General features: G+C 44.1%; 1 protein-coding gene across 1 annotated transcript; it reads left to right on the top strand.

Annotated features, from left to right (window-relative positions):
• Positions 1-16,521: 16,521 nt before the first annotated feature.
• Positions 16,522-18,597, top strand: foxf1 (forkhead box F1). The gene is made up of 2 exons (XM_068740264.1): positions 16,522-17,497; positions 18,434-18,597. Exons 1-2 carry the CDS (start codon positions 16,522-16,524, stop codon positions 18,595-18,597), a joined length of 1,140 nt encoding a protein of 379 aa, XP_068596365.1.
• Positions 18,598-19,141: the final 544 nt, after the last annotated feature.

Genomic DNA, 19,141 nt, shown 5'->3' with positions numbered 1-19,141 from the left:
TGATCATGAGGAAGGTCAGGAATCCTGGGAATCAGGCAGTGATGAAGATGTTCCGTCATCAGGTAAACATTACTTGCTGTAAAGAGAAAGACAGTCTGAGCTCGGCTGGCATGTGCGCTGACTAATGATGGGCGGAGCTGCAGGGAGGAAGGAGAGAGGGAATAAGATTAATTGGAAATGTAACGAATACATAGAGGTTCATGTATTTGTCGGGTAAAAAAAAAAGAACAGTCACTGGGAAAACAACATCCCAAACAAATGTGTGAAATTTTCTGCATTGACATTTTTTCCATTGTATTTGTTTATCGGTGATTTTATAGTCTAATGTGCTATATACAAGTGTGTAGAAGTATTTCATTGAGTGGCATATATATATATAAATGTCCTGAGGTTGTGCAGAATCTTTGTAGCATCTGATGCTACTGTAAAACACGATGCTGGGTAAAAACAGAACGGCCCTCGTGCGAGTTAGCCGAGGCTGCGTCTTATGTCGGAGCGCTTGCACTGTAGCATGCATGAGCATAAAATTCATGAGCACACACATTCTCAGAGACAATAGTGAGAAAGTGTTTTTTTATGGTGACACACCGTTATTCATTCCGTCAGGCTGCGCTGGAACAATGTAAGGCTACACACCCTGTCTGTGTGACTCTGTGACCCCTGTGACCCCCCCCCCCCCCTGACTGCCTCTCCTACTCAGACTGGATCCCTACTACACCACTCCAACGTTGACCCCCATTCATCTGAACCGACCTCTCTTATCAGGTCTGCCCCCCCCCCGCCGTCCTCCGACTCGACTCTTCCCCATCCGTACCCATGTCAAGTCTCCCGAGTTTTCTTCTCATGTGCTCACACGCATCTGAAGCCGAACGCTGTGTGGGAAGCAGCGCTGACTCTCCATATTCACAGGTGGCACAAAAAGCAGTGTCAAGGCCGAAGACTCAACCTGCCAGGCCAGAGAAATCAGAGCCTGTGGAGGCTGATCAATAAGGTAGAAAGAGCAGGCTGATTGAAATGCCACGGAACTCACACCACTGGAAACACACACGCACTCACACAAACTCTTTACCAAGACGCCTTTCATGGCTGCACGGCTTCCCATTCAACGTTTGATCATTGCGAGTGTGCAACACTCACCTCACCGTACCTAATTAACAACAAATGGTGAGAAGGAGACACTTAATGCCCGCACAAACACACAAGCGCAGTGCATGTTACCCTGGCAGGGAAACGCAGGGGCATTCTCCTGAGCAACACGACCCCATTACTCATGTGTGGATTAAAAGTGCTGCCTGTCAAACACACAGACTCACACTTTAGCTTTTGTACCACACACAGCGTCCAGCGGTTCAATAGTCTCTGAAACACACTCGCACTGCACAGCAGAGACAGAATCATTAGAGGGAAATGGGTTAAAATTAGAGTGAAAAGGAAATCACACACGCCACATGTGGAAGCGCCTCTAAGTAGAGGAAGATGTTTGAACATTTCTTACGCCAAGCTCGTTCATTCCAGGAAATATGTTGCACCTAAATGATTGGTTTCTACCAAACAGCAGTCTTACTGGTGGAAGAGGAAAATAAAATGGGAAGAGAAAGGGGGGGGGGGGGGGCTCTGACAGCTTCCTGACGCTGTGTTGATTGTCTCCACTCCTGCCTGTTGACAAGTTTCACTTCAGTGGGCTGATCCTCGTTCCCTCTCTGGGCCTGCGGCTTCGCTGTTTCGGCCGATCTCACCTCACTCAAGTGACGAGCGAAAAAAGTGAAAACATGTTGACGCACAAGCAGCCGGCGTCTTATCAGAATCTGGAGCACCCGAGAGAATTGAAGGATGGAGATAGTTGGTCCCCAGAGGGCCCTTAAGCTTGTGCCACTGGACTAAAATGTGACTGACTGGTACTAACAAATAAAAAGAAGTAAAGTATATATCGGTATGGTGTCTTTTAAGTGTCTTTGAGTCCGTCCTGCTATGAATGACGCTCTCAGAAAAACAGCCGGGCCTCAGGGACTATAAACAAAGGGTGGGCTAAATGATGGGTGCTAAAAAACCTTGCCCACAGCAAGTATCTGTGCCAGGGCACCTTATATGACGCATCTTTTCTTCACTTGTGAAGTGTAATTACAGATTTCCTACTAACGAGGTAAACAGAGCATCAAACGCAGCTCAAAACAAAGCGCCTGATGAGGAGTTTGGAGAGAGCTAATAGCGTATTCCTGCCACGCAGCGGGGGCGGAAGGTGTTGAAGGTTTTAGTGTTTGTTCCACGGAATCCAGCGTTGGTGCTTTCTCATATTTATGTCAGTATTTATGCGTGTGTGTGTGTGTGTGTGTGCAGGCCCTCTGAGATGTTTACATACTGAGGGAAATGGGATAACTCTGGCCTCTAACGGCGGAGAAGCAGGTGCTTATCTTGTCAAAACTGTTGTGCTAAGTTAACCTTTGACCCCTGGTTAAAAGCCAATTGAGAAATTAAAACAAAAAATTAACTTCTCGCTCTTCTCTCCCAACACTCACAAAAAAAATAAAAAAAAATAACACTTGCAGGTTCAAAAGTGCATTTGTGCAGTAAAGGACATCCAGATGAACGTTTTGTTCCTCACTGTCTGCTGCAAGCCAGTTCGCTGAAGGAGAGCGTAAATGTGAAGGGAAGGATTCAAAACGATGCATTTTTCATCAACACTGGACGACCTTGAGGTTGGGGTTATCCGTGGAGGAGAGGGCAGCAATAAGATCATGAGTGTGTGTGTGTGTGTGTGTGTGTGTGTGGGGTCTGACTTGTGTGTTCACCATCAGGTCTGAGTCGTTGATTTTCAGGCATAAATCCAGAATATTGTACAAGAATTTTGCTTTTTCTCTGCACAACCTGCCAAAGTCTTTCTAGTAGCCCCTGAAATATGGTTTTATAAAAGATGAGCTCTGTCTCTGCATAAATATGAGTGGAAGTTGTAATGTGAGCACATCGCAGGGTTGCAAAGGCTTTTCACATTGACGTGGCACGACTCTGACGTTCAAAGCCAGATTTGTGTTCTTCTAAATATTTCTAAAACGCGTTGCAACAGACGGGATGACTGCTTTCACTTTGACTTTCAAGAGTCATTTCTTCAAAATGGCAAACACACAAAATTTCAGCCAAAATATGCATTTATTATTAGATTTTTTTTTAAAATAAGAAATGTTATAGCCCTCCTGAAATCAGATTAGAAATGGCAGTGGAGATTTCTGAGCGACAATCTCAATTCGTTTTCCACCGCATCCATCATTAAATCCCTCAAACTACACACAAAACACAGACATGCAAACAAGCACATGTTGACAGTCCTTCACTGATGCATAAAAAAGCAGACAAATACAGAAATAAGAACAAAGAAGACCAAAACATAAGCATAACGTACCGTGTCCTTGTCTGTATCTTTGATATGATGCATATGTTTGTGTTTTGACATCATGAGCGAAATAGAAGTTAAAAAGCTTTAGCAAAAAGAAAGTTCTCATGCTCAAACATGAACATGAACATGAAGTTTAATCCCAAAATTAGAACAAAACACCAAACGGAACATCCTCTAAATGTCTCACTTCTTAGTGATTTAATAACCTCTTTGCCAATTATGTGTCCGCTACCAAAATAACTCTTCTTCTTCTGTGGTTGAGTACTGACAAATGTTTAACGCCGTCTCCCTCCCACAAAAAGAAGCTGTCGAGTGTTTGGGGTCAGTAAAACCAAGTCTGTGCGTCTCCCCAGTAATCTTCAGGCCACAGAGGGCTACCGAAGGTGGAGAGCATCCTGTCGCGCTGCAGCCCGGGGGCCTCACAGAGACCTGGGACCGAGGTTGATAATGAGCGCGGGGATAAAGTCGGTCTTATCACCCTAAGCCCCCGGGTCACACGGCACTGCTGGTGGTCACGGGCCCCTTAATCATTACGAAAGCTCACAGCACTGCTCAGCAAACGGGTATTAGTTGTACCTAAACAGACGAATCTGAAGAGTGACGAATGAGCGTGCTCTTTATGTCATATTTGATTTAATTCTTCGCGTCATTCGGCAGAAATATGACCCGCAAATATAACAGAGCCTCTGAGTTGCAGGGATTCTTGGGGACAGCGTGGTCGGTGGAGGTTTAAAAGAAATCCGCCCATGGGTGATATCTCCGTTGGGGGCTGCGCCCAGTCAGGGTGACCTGTGTCGGGGTCAGAGGGGGAGACAGAGATGAGTGTGGTGTGGAGATAGCCAGACTTCAGGCTGTGATTTGTTGAAGTGCATCAGACGGGAGTTGACCAGAACGTGAATAAATCACCTCAGTGGCACCAGTGACAAAATCTCTGCAATGCCCTCGTTTTGAGTGCGTTTGTTTTGCCTCTAAATAGGCATTAATGAATGAGAGCCAATAAAGTGATGCCGGTAAATCCTCTCTGCCTCTTGAATGCAGAGGAGACTGTGCCCCCCCCCCCCCCCCCCTATACTGAAATGTCTTATGATTTGCCCAGATTTTACAATACAGTTGTTTAAGTTGCAAATTGGACCAAACAATGGTTTCCAAGCACATTTATCACTCAAACCTTTAACCTAAAAGGGAGGACAGGAACACTTCTCGCCTCTTCAGTTGATTCATTTAAAAACGTCTTCTTGTTGCCAAACATGTATCACTCTGCAAAGAGAAGGTCCACGTGACACAACAATAAGGGAATGACTATATTTGCATTAAAGCCAGCTTCCTGAATGGGAGAGAATATGAGGACGACGAGCTTCCCAGCAAACTTGTTGCGTAAATCAGATTTGCACCGGCACAGTGGGAAATTGGAGGTTAGTGTAAGTTGTTGGAGTATCGTGTCTGAGTCCAGCCAGGATAAGACAAGCCAGTATTGTCTTACCATTACTATTCTTACGCCGGTTTAACCGCAGACGCAGCAGCCGCTGAAAAGATTGATTGTAGCGGGTATTAAAGCCATTTGATACTGGTGAGTCTGATTAAAGAATGTGTCTTAGGATTCAAACAGCATCAACGGCAGGACGCCCAATAAGCTAATCACTACTGTTCTACTGGTGAGTAAAAAAATAAAAAAATCCTCATTTAGAAAAACATATGTGAATTTTATTGTCGAAACAATCATTAGCACAGAAATGCAGGACAAGCAGTAGAATTTCATTGATGTTTTCATGGCAGCGGTGGTGGAAACAGGAGCGGGCCTCCACTTCGCCCCCTCATTTCAGCATGCATCCCATCATGGCTGTCCTGCGCGGACAGAAGGGTTCTGCCTCCTCGCCACAGCTTTATTTATTTTACTGTCTTTCATCTGCAAACCGCGACCAATCTGCATCAGAGGGAAATCCACTCTAGGTGTCATTTAGGATTGATTCCCTGGAATTAGGAGACGTCAAATTGGAACCATGTGTCTGTCTGTCTGTCCATCCGTCTGTCTCTACCGACACCTGCGATAAGACTCTTTGCACATGGAGAAATTACCAATTAATGTCTCTGGTTAGGCTGCGGCCTCCAGGGATCCACTGGAAATTCACCTCCGGAGTATCTGTCATTCTGTTAAGGAGTTCGTGCAGAAGTGCTAATAAGCAAAATGTAGAATCCACCACCGTCCACATCTGAAAGAAACACTCCGGAGCGTCCTGTATTAATGTCAGGTCAATATTTTTCCACTTGCTGAAATGTTCCCAAAAAAAGGACTTTATTAATTGATTGGGCAGCACGGTGGCGCAGTGGTTAGTTCTGTTGCCTCACAGCAAGATGTTTGCAGTTTCAAATCTGACTTTCTATGAGGAACTTGCATGTTCTTCCTGTGTCTGCATGGAACCCCCGGGTTCTCCCACCACCGTAAACATGGAACCCATTTAGCGTCTTTGAGTTTTCAGAAAAGCGCTATATAAATAAAATGTATTATTATTATTATTATCCTACAGTCCTCACAGTACCAAGAAGAAAATCTGATTTCAGGATCATTCAGTTTGTGTGTAGAAGCCTAACAAGTGGACGAGCTGCTTTTAGCTTAAGCTTCTTTAAACACTGTGGTCTCGCCATCTAAAGTTTTGGACTGCATGAATTTAGATCTGCACCCCGTCGTTCAAGCAATTCTTCCATCGTTTGGTTGAAGGAAAGAGCGCGACAACGGCGAGGGATCCAACATGAAACATCTGCGACCTGATTGATTCCTGAATCAAATTGCCCATAACAACGGCTCGAGCTCGGGCTTTTAAAGAGCTATTTCGCCCTAATACATGGCCCATTACCAAACAGCCATTCATCACATTAACCCCTTCACCTCGAGAGCTGCCGGTGTCTCAGCCGGTGCAGTGCCACAGTGCTCTCTGTCTCCAGTCAGGACACACTCAGCAGCATGTCCACTTTACCATGACTGTGTTTACCTCAGGAATACACAAATGCAGCCTGCCGCAGGCTCTATTAAAGACGCAAGGAGAAACCTATGCTGATGAACGAAGCGTGGACTGGCTGACCTGCTCGCGTTAGCTTTGACTTGTCGTTTTGAGCCTTCCACTCTCATGTAATGTACGAGCAATGGAGCAATGTGACAATTTTCACACTCTAAATTCAGTTTAAGCAGCAGGATTCGTCCTCACTGTCTTTCTAAATAACCGTGATCTCTTTAAGGAAGTTGCAGCAGGACACTGAACGTCGGTACAGATATGAAGAGGATACAAATGCACCAATCAGCACACTCTCAAAGAAACGGAGACAACTATACTTAAAAAGAAAATGCACAAAAAATAAACACGTTTGCCAAACCTTTAATTAACATGCAGCCGTGCGCTTTAGATGGAATTAAGGAGCTTCAGGCCCAGCTGTGGTGAGCTTGATTGCTTAATAATATGGTGATAAACACAGCTATCAATCAAAGCCCCTGACAGGACTTACAATTCAGGAGCGATCAGCCAAAATAAGAGCCGCTGACTCTCTCATTGTGGTGGTGTGTGTGTGTGTGTGTGTGTGTGCGGCTATGTAACAGGATACTTGCTACAGTAGGCAATGAAGTTACTCACACCAGTCGAATGATGGAAAGAAAGTGTCACCTTTATTTACAGGGCACGACTGCAGCAACTACAGGCATCGCTTAAAAACAAGTTAGGCAATCTAACATGTACAGTTAGTGTGGAAAATGACAGTGGCAAACCTGTCTGAGCACAGTAAACACACTTTACGGTATATATAACATCAGGTCCACTGGAGCGATGTGTTGTTCACATAGTAATGATGTAAGAGCCCTCATTTACATATATCATTAACATGATTATAAATAAGATACAATATTTATTGTGTAGGGGCAGTAGAGAACTGGCACAAAATTACAACATTTAAAACTCATACAAAAAACAGGGTAAATACTGCAGATGGAATTTTGCACAGCATTTGGAACTGTGTATACAGACATGTTAACAGTGATGAAACTGCCTTGTGATTTTTTATTTTATCGCCCTCTAAGTGATGAGGTGGGTGAGTAATAGGCGTGATTGTTGGTCTTTCTCTGTGTCAGCGCCGGTGCATATCTATTTATTGCTGAACGTTTTCTACTGTACTGTGCCCTGACATACTTCTCACTGTCTTGTCAATGCCTGTTGTGCTTGGTAGCAAATTAACTTCCCCCTTAGCAATCATTAAACTGCATCCTAATACCAATCATAAGAATCTGTGTTTACTTAATTTGATCAATTTTACTGTCATGCATTTTTTTTTTTAAATCAGCAATATGTTTGTGAAACTGGATTGATCGGAGCAGCAGTACATTGAAATCTTCTGTCTCTACATTATGAGAAAATGTTTTTGTTTGAAAATAGACCTGGTCCCAGTTTAAAGCCCTGGTGCACGCCACAATTTACCAAGGATGAGAACAGACAAGGACATATTAACACAGTGCTGTAGTCCTTCAATCAAAATGTGTGTGATCAATTGTTTAAAGCCAGACTGCTTATAATACAGGAACGAACGCGAACCACCATCAGTCATTCTTAAGTCTTCTCTTGGTCTAGTGACCACAGTCCTGGTGGCAGCGACTTGTTGGTCGAAGAAGATCTTTGCAGAGATGAAGTGAAATAAAGTCTGTCTCTGAGGAAAGTCGCTGCAGCTCTGCTGGACTGCAGCTATTCTCTCTCACCTCGCCACTTTCAGCAGACCGTGGCTGATTTCCTTCCTTGCGTGACTCCACAGTGTAAACACACAGCCAGAGTGACTCATCACTATTTCTCACTTCCATGGTTTGATATAAACACATGAAGGGGTCAGGTGTCATTTTGGGCTGTTGAGTGGGTGGGGGCGGTGGGGGCCAGCATGTCTCTCCATAATACATCTTCCATTCTCCCAAGAATTCATGGCTTCCTGTGGCCAAAGCCGCACGCCTTCCCACTTCAGCCTGCAGCGAGGAGAAGGAAAAGTTAGACATATGAAGGGCGAGATGGACAGACAGTCGGCGTGACAGATTACCCGCTCTGCCGGCGCGATCCTCGGCAAAATGGAAAGAATGCAGTCGTGATGAGCCCGTATCTCGTTTCACCCCATAGCCAGAACAAGAGAAAAGCTGCGACGATCTAAGATGAGATGGAGAGGAGGCAGTTGGTTTTAATTGTGTCGCCTTCCTGCAAATTTACCTCTGAATGTAAATGCAAGCGCGGCGCATGCACGGCACGAGAGACTGGAAGCATGTTGCAGCAAACACATCAAACAAATAGCATGTCATTGTGTTTCCTCTGGTGCCAGTTTGAGTTTCCTTTTTGTATACGCCAACCGACTTCTCTTTCGGACAGATTTTTTAAAATGAGATGTCTCAGAAAGATCTGATCAGCGCTTTGCCTTCTTGAGCCCTGGATTATTACAGGGTATATTCAAGGTGGGTGGAAGGGAGGGATAGCCACTTCCTTTCAGGCCCCAATCTGAAGAAGGGCCAAATACGGTACAACATCAATCACTTTGCACTCCGCAGCTTTCCCAGTGCCATTGTTATAGAGCAGACCAACGGAAAGAGGCCGGTAGCAGGTGGAAATAAAAAAGCCCTCTGACAACTACAGGCAAAGATTTACAGAAGGCAGCAGGGGCAACGTGCAGCATCGCCAGCACCAGACTGGACGATCACGTGCAGATATTTGGTGAGCATCTTTCTCTATGCACTGATCAATAATGGTAGTTAATGTTAGTTATGCACTGATAACTAGCATTATTTATCAGTGAATAGCTACCGTTGGTCACAAACAGGGTTGCTAATATTCTAATATTCTAGCCATATTTACCCCCCACTGATTTTTTTTGAGAATCAAACATGTGAGTAGAAATGTAATGAGAACACAAAAAAGGGTGCAGCTGATCAGATGATCTTCAACAACGTCCGGTGCATGCCCTCTTTGACTTCCTCCTCCAAGTGAAATAGTAGCAGCTACCTCGCCTTTATTATTCCGTCTTTATTCCCTTTATTCTCAGCTTTCTCCTTGGAACTGCCCTCTACACCAAATACCCCCCCCCCCCCCCACTGTTGGACTCCTCTCTTCACTCAGGATCATAGGCTAAAACCTGGCAGGATCACTGTCACACGATGCCCATGCGTGTGATGCTTCACTGGGACCCCCCCTCCACTCAGGAAATGCTCTCGGCCTTTTTCCCACCCTAGTATTCCGCTGCGGAGAGCTGGGCATTACAACCGAATCCAGTTACCGTCCCAAAGCATTCCTGACTGATTCCGACCACTGCTTGGCTATAGGTTCCCACAGACAATGAGGATATGCTATAATTTCAAACTGGCTGGAGCACTGGGTATCAAGTTGTGAACAACCAAAGCTGTTTACGGCATGAACAGAGGAGTTTGAGCGCCACAATAGGCAATTACCATGCCCACTCACCCCCCCCCCCCCTTCATTCAATCCGTGGTTTGTCCGTAGGTGGGTTCAGTTGTGCCCAGATTAAAAATAGTCCATCCCCATTCCAGACAAAAACTGTGAGAGACATGGAACACACATTGCACAAACGATATCTCCCATTGTGGTGGACTGTTTGGGAATTCTTAATTGCTTTTTCCAAAGCAGCTTGCCACAGGAAAATCCCCCCTTCAGAAGAAAGGGGGAAAAGAGCTGGTGGGCTGTGCATAAACACCATAGATATTATGTAAACGCACAAGTAAACACATACATAAACCCATGTCACCCCATGTGCGCCCATCAAACTGCCACCGGGGCAAGTATCAAAGGAGCTAACCTGCAGCAGAGCCGGTTGTGGCCTGCATGCCTGCCCCGCTCTCTTTTGTGTTCTCCACTGTGGTTTCTGCTTCAGCTCTTATTATTGATGTCTCTCCCTGCATCAGACAGACCATGATGGACCAGCCCTGGGAGGCATGCGGGGCTGCAGGGTGGGGCAATAACAGGCTCTCGCTCACTGTGTGGGACGGCATCTTCCCAGAGAGGCCGCAGAGTGGAGGCGAGAGGTGAAGGGAGCATTTTCATCTGTTTTCACGTTTCTGTGAAAGAAATGTTTTGGGGTTTTATATTATTTAGTTTCATTTTCAATACTTCAGGACAGCTTCAGTCAATGTCAGATTAAATACAATATAGTAATGTTCATCTGATATTTGTTTTTGACAGGATTAACTAAATTAATAGTCCAGCACTGAGCATCAACTGGAGCATCCTGTAAAGTTTATTATATCAAAGTAATGACAAAACATTAGCAAAGCAATTATTCAGAAACTCACGAGGGCTGTTTTAAATATTCTCATTAAACATTGTATTAAACTTTTGCTGTGCTTTCAAATTCAAATGAATTTTTTTTTTACTCAACCACAATCACAACTTGTCCGATTTAAAGATCTCACGGAGACAACAGTGGAAAGTTAAGAAATGTTTATTTGACTGTTTATTATTTGACCAGAGTGACTTTTTTCAACAAAATTTAAATAAAAAAAACCCACCAAGAATAATAAAATACAGTCTAAAGCTGACAAGATTTTACATGTATTTTTTCAAATATTCTATTCATGAATTTCAATAAATTAAACAAACCCAAATATATAATAAATATTTAAGTTATAATTCACAATCTGTCTCCAAATCTTTTAATTTGGCTGTATAAATTGAGGACAATAAATTGTCAACTAATTGGATCCCATTTTACATTTATTCCACAGTAAAAATTATATTATGTTATATAATTTATACCTTATTTATTCATACTTTAACCCTGTAATTTAGTTTGATGTGAGTGAAATATGCTTCTATTTGACGGTATATGATTTTCCTTTTATTTTTTATTGAGTTTTTTCCCCTGTCTATGCGTTTTGTTCTGTTTTATGTAGGACTTGTTGAAAGACCAGTTTCGTCGTGAGCAGATATTTAAAATGATGGAACTTTTTCTCTGCACGTATCATTGGACATTTTTGAATTTGTGAAACCTCTGAATTTGCCGTCCTTCATGCGATCACAAAATAAGCCAGAACAAATTTAACACGTCTGTATTCTTATATTATTTGTTTTTCCTGTTTAAAGGAGGCGTCTGTTTTTTATATGCATCTTTCATAAGAACAAAAAAACCCCAAAAGAATAATGAACCCAACCGGTATGATGGATTATTAGAACATGCGGGGGGCTGTTGCGGAGAGGCTTTACTGACGAGGCAGAGGTACTCAAAACAACTATATTTTTTAAAAGGATCAGATCCATACAATTTACCGGGCAATGAAAAATAAATAAAATAAAAATACACCCAAACGAAAAAGATTCCCTCGCGTTAAACTACCAGATGTAAAATCACTCTGCAGATCTTTGTAATATCGCTCTTGTGAAAAGCCCAAATGAGTTTGGTCTGAGATTTAAAAATGTGCTACAGCAGCGAGTTAAACCCAATATTTTGTCGAGCTCAACAATTTCAGGGGATAAATTCAGCGAACAAACGTAAATAAATTTGTATTAAAAGTATGCAGCATCCTTGCATGATCCACGACTTTCAATAATCAATTTTTATCATTTAACTGCTACTACAGGTGACCGTCGGATGCAAACAGGTGGGCGTGTGTGACGTGCATGGGACACGTGCATTTAAACCGTGCAACCGCGTGCATGTGCAGCCAATGAGACAACGGGACAGACTGTTTTACCTTTAGCTCATAAATTGATTGTTATAGAAAGACGATATCGTACATTTGTAAAAATTATTATCGAGAAAAAATGATGTCACTGTGCCACGTTATCTGCCTGTCTGTATTTATAAAGTCTGAATGAATGGAGGTGCCGGAAAGACAGAACGATCCTGAATTACATTTTAAACGCGACGGATCTGCAGGGGATCGAACCAAAATGCGTCTTAGATCAATAATAAACCGTTAAATGAACTCTCATCGGGCCATGAGTCATTACGTGTTGAAAATATGAAATGACAATTCTGAAACTGAATAGGATCAGGCAGCAGGGTCATATATTGCTGAGTTGTGCTGAGTTTCATGCTCAAGGACACTCCGGTAGAGAGAATGTTTGCGTCATATCCGATTGAATCGCGTTTCCATCCATTCTTTAATATTTTACTTTCGTTTGCGTGTTTACGCACAACAGGATCGCGTAGCAGATTAAAGAGGCACGGGGCGCACTTTGTGCTGATCACGGCGGAGGGTGGTGCCCATCACATGCCCTTCAAATCCACGCGCACCCAACGCGCGCGCAATCAGCGGTCTGCGAGCAATCCCGTCTTTTCCCGTTCACATAAACACCACTAAAACGAAAATATACACGCGCGGCCACCTACAGCGCGTTTGGGGGGGGGGGGTTGGGGGGGGGGGCACCTCGACATTACACTGGTTTCAATTAAAGCGGCGACGTTGAGTGAAGTTCAGGCGAGCCAAAAGATCAATTAGGATGATGCTTCCAAAGGTTCGGCTCTATTGTGTTTACAGTCAATACTTAAAATCATTTAATGTAAGACAAAGAGTGCGTGTGCGTGCGTGTGCGTGCGCCAGTCAACATAAAAGTAAAAGGATGTCTGTTTATTTTCTCCAGGTTTGCTGTTCTGTCTTGTGTTGCGTTCAGTGTCTCCACTTTTATCTGAATTATATTATGCATTTTATTATTTCAGGCTAAATTTTATTTATTAAAAATACATAAATAAATCCTGCTATATGAAACTAATTATTTATTGACCGCGTGGCGAATATTTAAAAGGAAGACTGCAATTTTTAAACACGGCTATATATATGATCGTTAATTTCGATATTTAGCCTTTATTGGAAATATGTGAAATACGTTTATCGATTAATTGGTTTGAAATTATCTATACCATGCAGTATCTATACCATTATCTATACCATTTCAAGACATACTCTTTTTTAGTGGCAGCAGGAGTGTTCACTCACTACCAAGCTTTTCATTTGTGGAAGTTGTCAGCTATATGTGAATTCTATAAAAAAAAAAGAAGTAGAGACTTCAAAAAGAATTTCAAGTTCAGCGCGGATGAATTTACGGTAAATTGATCGATCAAAGTCCCTGCGGCCTCTTGGTGACCCTCCGCGGGCCTCTTTCACCACCGAGGAATACCGTCTAATTTCTCAAAGATAATCGTGAGTGAAGTTTAAATCTTTGTCTTTAACACATTCTCTGCGTCACCGTGATTTGGGCCTCGTCGTCTTCTTTAATCTGTTTCTGTGGGACCAAAGTGTTGATCGCCGCAGCTGCTATCTGTAATCCAGCGGGTGTATTTATCTGAACTGCATGAAGAAGCATCGTTTTGAAGTTAACATTGTTTCATGCTTAGATGACGTAGAACACGCAGTATGGGAGAAAACATCTGGATTATGTACCGTACCAAGATTAGGCTGACTGAAGGATGACTGTAATCAATAAGAATCTCTTTGGGCAGGACGATACTAAGGGGGTCCAAACTGGACTCGGTGCACTAAATAATGGTGGAACAGTCCGGAAAGCCTGTCAGGGCTGCGCGCTCTGCGGTGCGCCTCCGCCCAAGTGGCCGAGCATTCCTGAGGATGCAGCGCTGTCAAATATTTCATGATGGGACGTCATGGAAAAGTGCATGACTTTTGTCTGCCATGCAGAGAATAGGGAAGTTCTGACCTCGGGACTGAAGCCGTGCACGGGGATGACGAACATAAAGGAGAAACTATCACGGAGCCCGATTCATCTGATCGTTGAGATACTCTTTGATTCTTATATTGGGAACTGCTTCGATGACGCAATGTGGAGGATTCTTATGTCCTATGTCGACTTTTCAGTGACCATGACGCTTCATTAATACCCCAATAAGAATAACGACAACACAATCATGCCCACATCATGCATGGGCCCAATGAGCATGTAGGGGTGGGGGGGGGGGGGCATCCTAACGGGATGAAGTCATGCGGTAATTAAATGCAGTGGGCAGAGAGAGGACGGGAGCGCGCCTGCCTCTGGTGCGCGCTGGGTGGTCCGCTCCGCTGATAAATGTGCATGTGGCCCTCACTGCAGGCGAGTGGCCGAGCGCGCACCGGTTAAAACAATACTCACGTTCATTTATCCGCGGGTTTAAATCTCCCCTTCAACAGCACAAACTAACAGCGGCGAAAAATGTATGAATTGCTTTTTTTTTATTTTCTCGTGGCAAACCTCGTGGGACAAAAAAATAAAGCAGCTGGTTGTGTTTTGGGAACTGGATGATTCTGGATAATATCAACACGCCATTCATCGAACATTCATTGAATTATGTTTCCTCTAATTTAAACAAAAAACATAAAACCACTTGATATATATATTTTTTTTTTACAGGAAAATCTTCAGAAGCTTCTTGTGACCTTTGCATAGAAGCCTCCAATCGTTGTCTATAGTTTTACGCACAGGACAGAGACTGTGAAAATAAGCATCCACTCTGGTGTAATTTTCCACGATATGTCAAAGCCATCAGCTACATTGAGCAGAAGCGCAACACGCACAACATGAGAGAACCCACGGAGAGGCAAAAGGTTGCAGGCTAGATCTCCAGGGAACAATAAGCGACCTGCTGTCAACAGTTTTACGTTATGAACTGATCGTCGTGCAGTAGCGCGCGTTTAGAGCGACATAATACATCAGATTGAAATAAAAACGAAGCGTTTGGACTTTATAGACACAAACAAATCGAGGAGCATCAACTTCTGAGCGAATTACAACTCACCTAAAGGAAAAAAAACATTCAGAATCATTTAGATTGGCTGCAACTTTTCACCTTCTTATGTCACATAAAACTAAATAAATAAAATCCACAAAGTTCCCCAGTGTGGATCCAAAGCTAAAGCGATTTAAGAAGCTTTATTGAGATTAAATCCACTTTACCTCATATTCTACATCACTCGATCCTAAAGCGCCCGCAGGAGTCGATCTGGAGTCTCCGTCCGCGTTTCTGTGCGCGCTGTTCGGCGACGCTTCCACCTTACTCCTCCTGCGTGCCATGCGTAAATATTATGACTGCATTACACAAACAATATTCATGCGCAAAAAACGTCCAGCGTCTCCAGAAGACGCAGCGAACAGGCGGGCATGTCGCATCAGATGCGTATTAGCTGATCTGGACGGGGCTTTTGCTTGATTTTTCTTTTTTATATTTAAAGAAGGCCAGCGAACATGTTTACTTCTTGCTGTATAAACATCCTGCCCATGTTCCTGTCGATCTTTTTACAGAAATCGGGAAGAATTTTTGAATATGAGGGTCGCGTTCTGCGATAAATTGTTTTTCAATCACTAAAAATGTCGAATAAAATATTCGAAAAAGCATAATAATAAATGGAGACCCAAAGTTTTTTTTTTTTTTTTTTTTGCGGTCCTGGTGCGTCAAACATGTTGCGTTAAAATAGAGGAAAATCATTTTCAGAGTTGTTTTACGAATCTGCAGAGTTGATATATTTAGTTTTAAAGATGAGAATAAAAAATAGAATAAAGTAATCCTATATAAGACGAGCTGAATCTTTATCGAAACGCCTTCACTGGTCCTAGAAGTGCGTGGCCGCGCTCCGTTACAATAAAGCGCATGCACGTCGCTATATCCTATAACACAGAGTCTCGTATAGATTATTTCGGATTAATATTGCCCCTGTTTTAATATAAGGAATGGGAAAAGGCATTTCCCCGAAAAGTGAACGCGCACAGATGTGCGTGCTTTCAGCCCACCGCTGGAGTAGGAGGGAACTGGGCGGGTCCCAACATTCGGACGCTCAAGCTTCCAACGCGCTGATGGTAACAGATAAGTAAAAAGTGAGCTCCTCGGACGCACGACAAACACACCAACCGGAGTGGAACGCGGCTCCTGTTCTGCTCTTTGTCCCATTTCGGACGCTGCCTATAGTCCGCCCGGCTTCAGGTCTGAACGCAGGAACCGAATCAAAAGGACAAAAGACGGTCTCGCAGTTTTGGCTCAAGTTTGTCTCCAGTTTTGTTTTTTTTCTGGTTGTTTATTTTTTTTATTTTTTATTTTTTTGCTATTTATGTCAGCGAGTTTGTTTCCGACATTGTAGGTTTTTTTTTTATAAGCGTAAAGGTGGAAATCGACCGTTTCATTGTGTCATCTCGAAGACTCCACTTTAACTAATGACGGCAGAAGTCCCGCAGCCCCCCGCGCAGACTCCTGCTCAGAGCAGCCCCATGTCGGCTCCAGACAAGCCGCACGCACAGACCGCGGCGATGGAACCCGCCTCCTCCACGACCAAAGCGAAAAAGAGCAACGCCGGGATCCGCAGACCGGAGAAGCCCCCGTATTCGTACATCGCGTTAATAGTCATGGCGATCCAGAGCTCTCCGACCAAGCGCCTGACGCTCAGTGAAATCTACCAGTTCCTGCAAAGCCGCTTCCCGTTCTTCAGGGGCTCCTACCAGGGATGGAAGAACTCCGTGCGTCACAACCTGTCCCTGAACGAATGCTTCATTAAACTGCCCAAGGGCCTCGGCCGGCCAGGGAAGGGCCATTACTGGACTATCGACCCGGCCAGCGAGTTCATGTTCGAGGAAGGCTCCTTCAGAAGGAGGCCCAGGGGCTTCCGGCGCAAGTGCCAGGCGCTGAAGCCGATGTACAGCATGATGAACGGCCTGGGCTTCAACCACATCCCCGAGTCCTACAACTTCCAGGGCGGCGGCGGGGGCCTGCCGTGCGCGCCCAACGGCTTGGCTCTGGACAGCGGGATCGGGATGATGAACGGACACTTGGCGGGTAACATGGACGGGATGGGTCTGTCCGGCCACACCATGTCGCACCTGTCGAGCAACAGCGGACATTCCTACATGGGAAGCTGCACGGGATCCACCGGGAGTGATTACCCCCATCACGACAATTCCGCGTCCCCGCTGCTCACCAGCGGAGGGGTCATGGAGCCGCACCCCGTCTACTCGAGCTCTGCCTCGGCGTGGGCTCCAGCCCCGCCCGCCACGCTGAATAACGGGGGCTCTTACATAAAGCAGCAGCCGCTGTCTCCGTGCAATCCGGGGGCGAACCCGCTGCAGCCAAGTTTGCCGACGCATTCATTGGACCAGTCGTATTTACACCAGAACGGGCACAACACAGACTTACAAGGTAAGTTAATGGGCGTTTGTTTCACCCTTAAATGTTTCTGGGCTGCTTCAAAACGCTGTAAGATTATAAGACAAGTAGAAAAGGCAAAATGCATAAAGCTCCCAAAGAGTTTATTCTCGCTGTTCATGTTCAATGGCGGTTCAGATGTTTATACACCAAACATGCATGGCCTAATGGGAATAATGAGTTGCCCCGCATCTGAATGGGTCTTATAGATCCAGTACAAAATATATAATTCAATTAAATTCAGAATAAAGCGACACCTTAAAAGAAAACGTCAGTTTTTATTTTATTTTTTATATATAAACTAAAATAAGTCCCGTCCATATTCTGCTCCAAACCAAATTGAATACTTCAGTTCAAAAGAAGCCCCAAAATATCAGGGATTCAAGTTTCTGTTATTGGAAGTGGTGCAAAGAAATAAAAAAAGATTCAAGCTGGGACACTTTAGGACGGATAAGAAGCAGCCTGCGTTACCCCGAGGCCCAGAGTCCTCCGGGACTGGCGTGCCAGAGGTCCACTGTTAATTAGCCCTGCAAAACCGCCTCCCTCTTTTGACAATCTTAATCGTGCTTGCTAAATGGGGCTGCGAGTCTATGAGGAATATCTTCCAGGGAAAACAGAAAAGGAAGAAAAACGGGGGGAAGCTTTCCATCCGGTCTCTGAAAATTAAATAGCCTTAATATATATATAAATGCATATTGAAAAATATTTATATTATTACTATTATTTATCCAAAGGATGGATTGTGAAATGTGCACCATAAAATAGGGATTATTTTAATCATTTAAAATCCTTAGAGTTAATATTTATTATTTTTATTTATTAAAAAAAACAGAGACAGAGTAAAAGCATGTACATCATTAGTAATAAATAACATGCCACTGTTTTGTTTTTTTATTTATAATAATTCACGCGTGCACGCGCTTCCCGCAGGTATTCCCCGGTACCACTCCCAGTCTCCGAGCATGTGCGACCGGAAGGAGTTCGTCTTCTCGTTCAACGCCATGACGTCCTCGGCGATGCACTCGCCGAGCAGCAGCTCGTACTACCACCACCAGCAGGTCGCCTACCAGGACATCAAGCCGTGCGTCATGTGAGATGCCCCCGCGGACACAGGACCGGCGTCCGAGGCCTGCTCTCCGGCCTCGGGAGGAGAGCGGACTACTTTCTGTACACATCACTGACAAAGACACGGAGACAGGCCAAACAAACAGCAACAAACATAATAATAATAATAATATATAATAATAATAAATACTTTTACATGCCACACACTACGACCAGCGGGGGGGGTGAGGACTGGCGCCCCCCCACTGTTTGGTACTACTAGTCCTGCAGAGCGGATGACTACCACGTCTCAGACTGTGTCACGTTCATTCGCCTTGTTAATGTAGGCCATTATAAATGCACACGTCCAGTTTTTTGTTTTTTCTCCTCCGTCTTTTATTTGATTTATTAGAGTGATGTTCTTTCTGGACTTTTCATACCAGCGTTGAATTTCAAGATGAACATTAAAGGCTGCGGACATCGCATATGTAAAAGTCCACAGCGTGCTGTGTAAAAAAAAATGATGAAGGCACTTTTTGAATAGCCTATAAGCGCAAACTTTTTTTTTTATTTATTCTGCAGGCCTACATATTT

This window comes from Brachionichthys hirsutus, chromosome 1, assembly GCF_040956055.1.
Source record: "Brachionichthys hirsutus isolate HB-005 chromosome 1, CSIRO-AGI_Bhir_v1, whole genome shotgun sequence".
Lineage (NCBI taxonomy): Eukaryota > Metazoa > Chordata > Actinopteri > Lophiiformes > Brachionichthyidae > Brachionichthys > Brachionichthys hirsutus.
The sequence above is the reverse complement of the archived record's forward strand: the minus strand, read 5'-3'. Positions and strand labels throughout refer to the sequence as shown.

Excerpts from the sequence above, each read along its gene's own strand:
- foxf1 (XM_068740264.1), top strand. The coding sequence starts at position 16,522 with ATGACGGCAGAAGTCCCGCAGCCCCCCGCGCAGACTCCTGCTCAGAGC. Across the intron at positions 17,498-18,433 it reads GCACAACACAGACTTACAAG|GTATTCCCCGGTACCACTCC; the intron begins GTAAGTTAATGG and ends CGCTTCCCGCAG.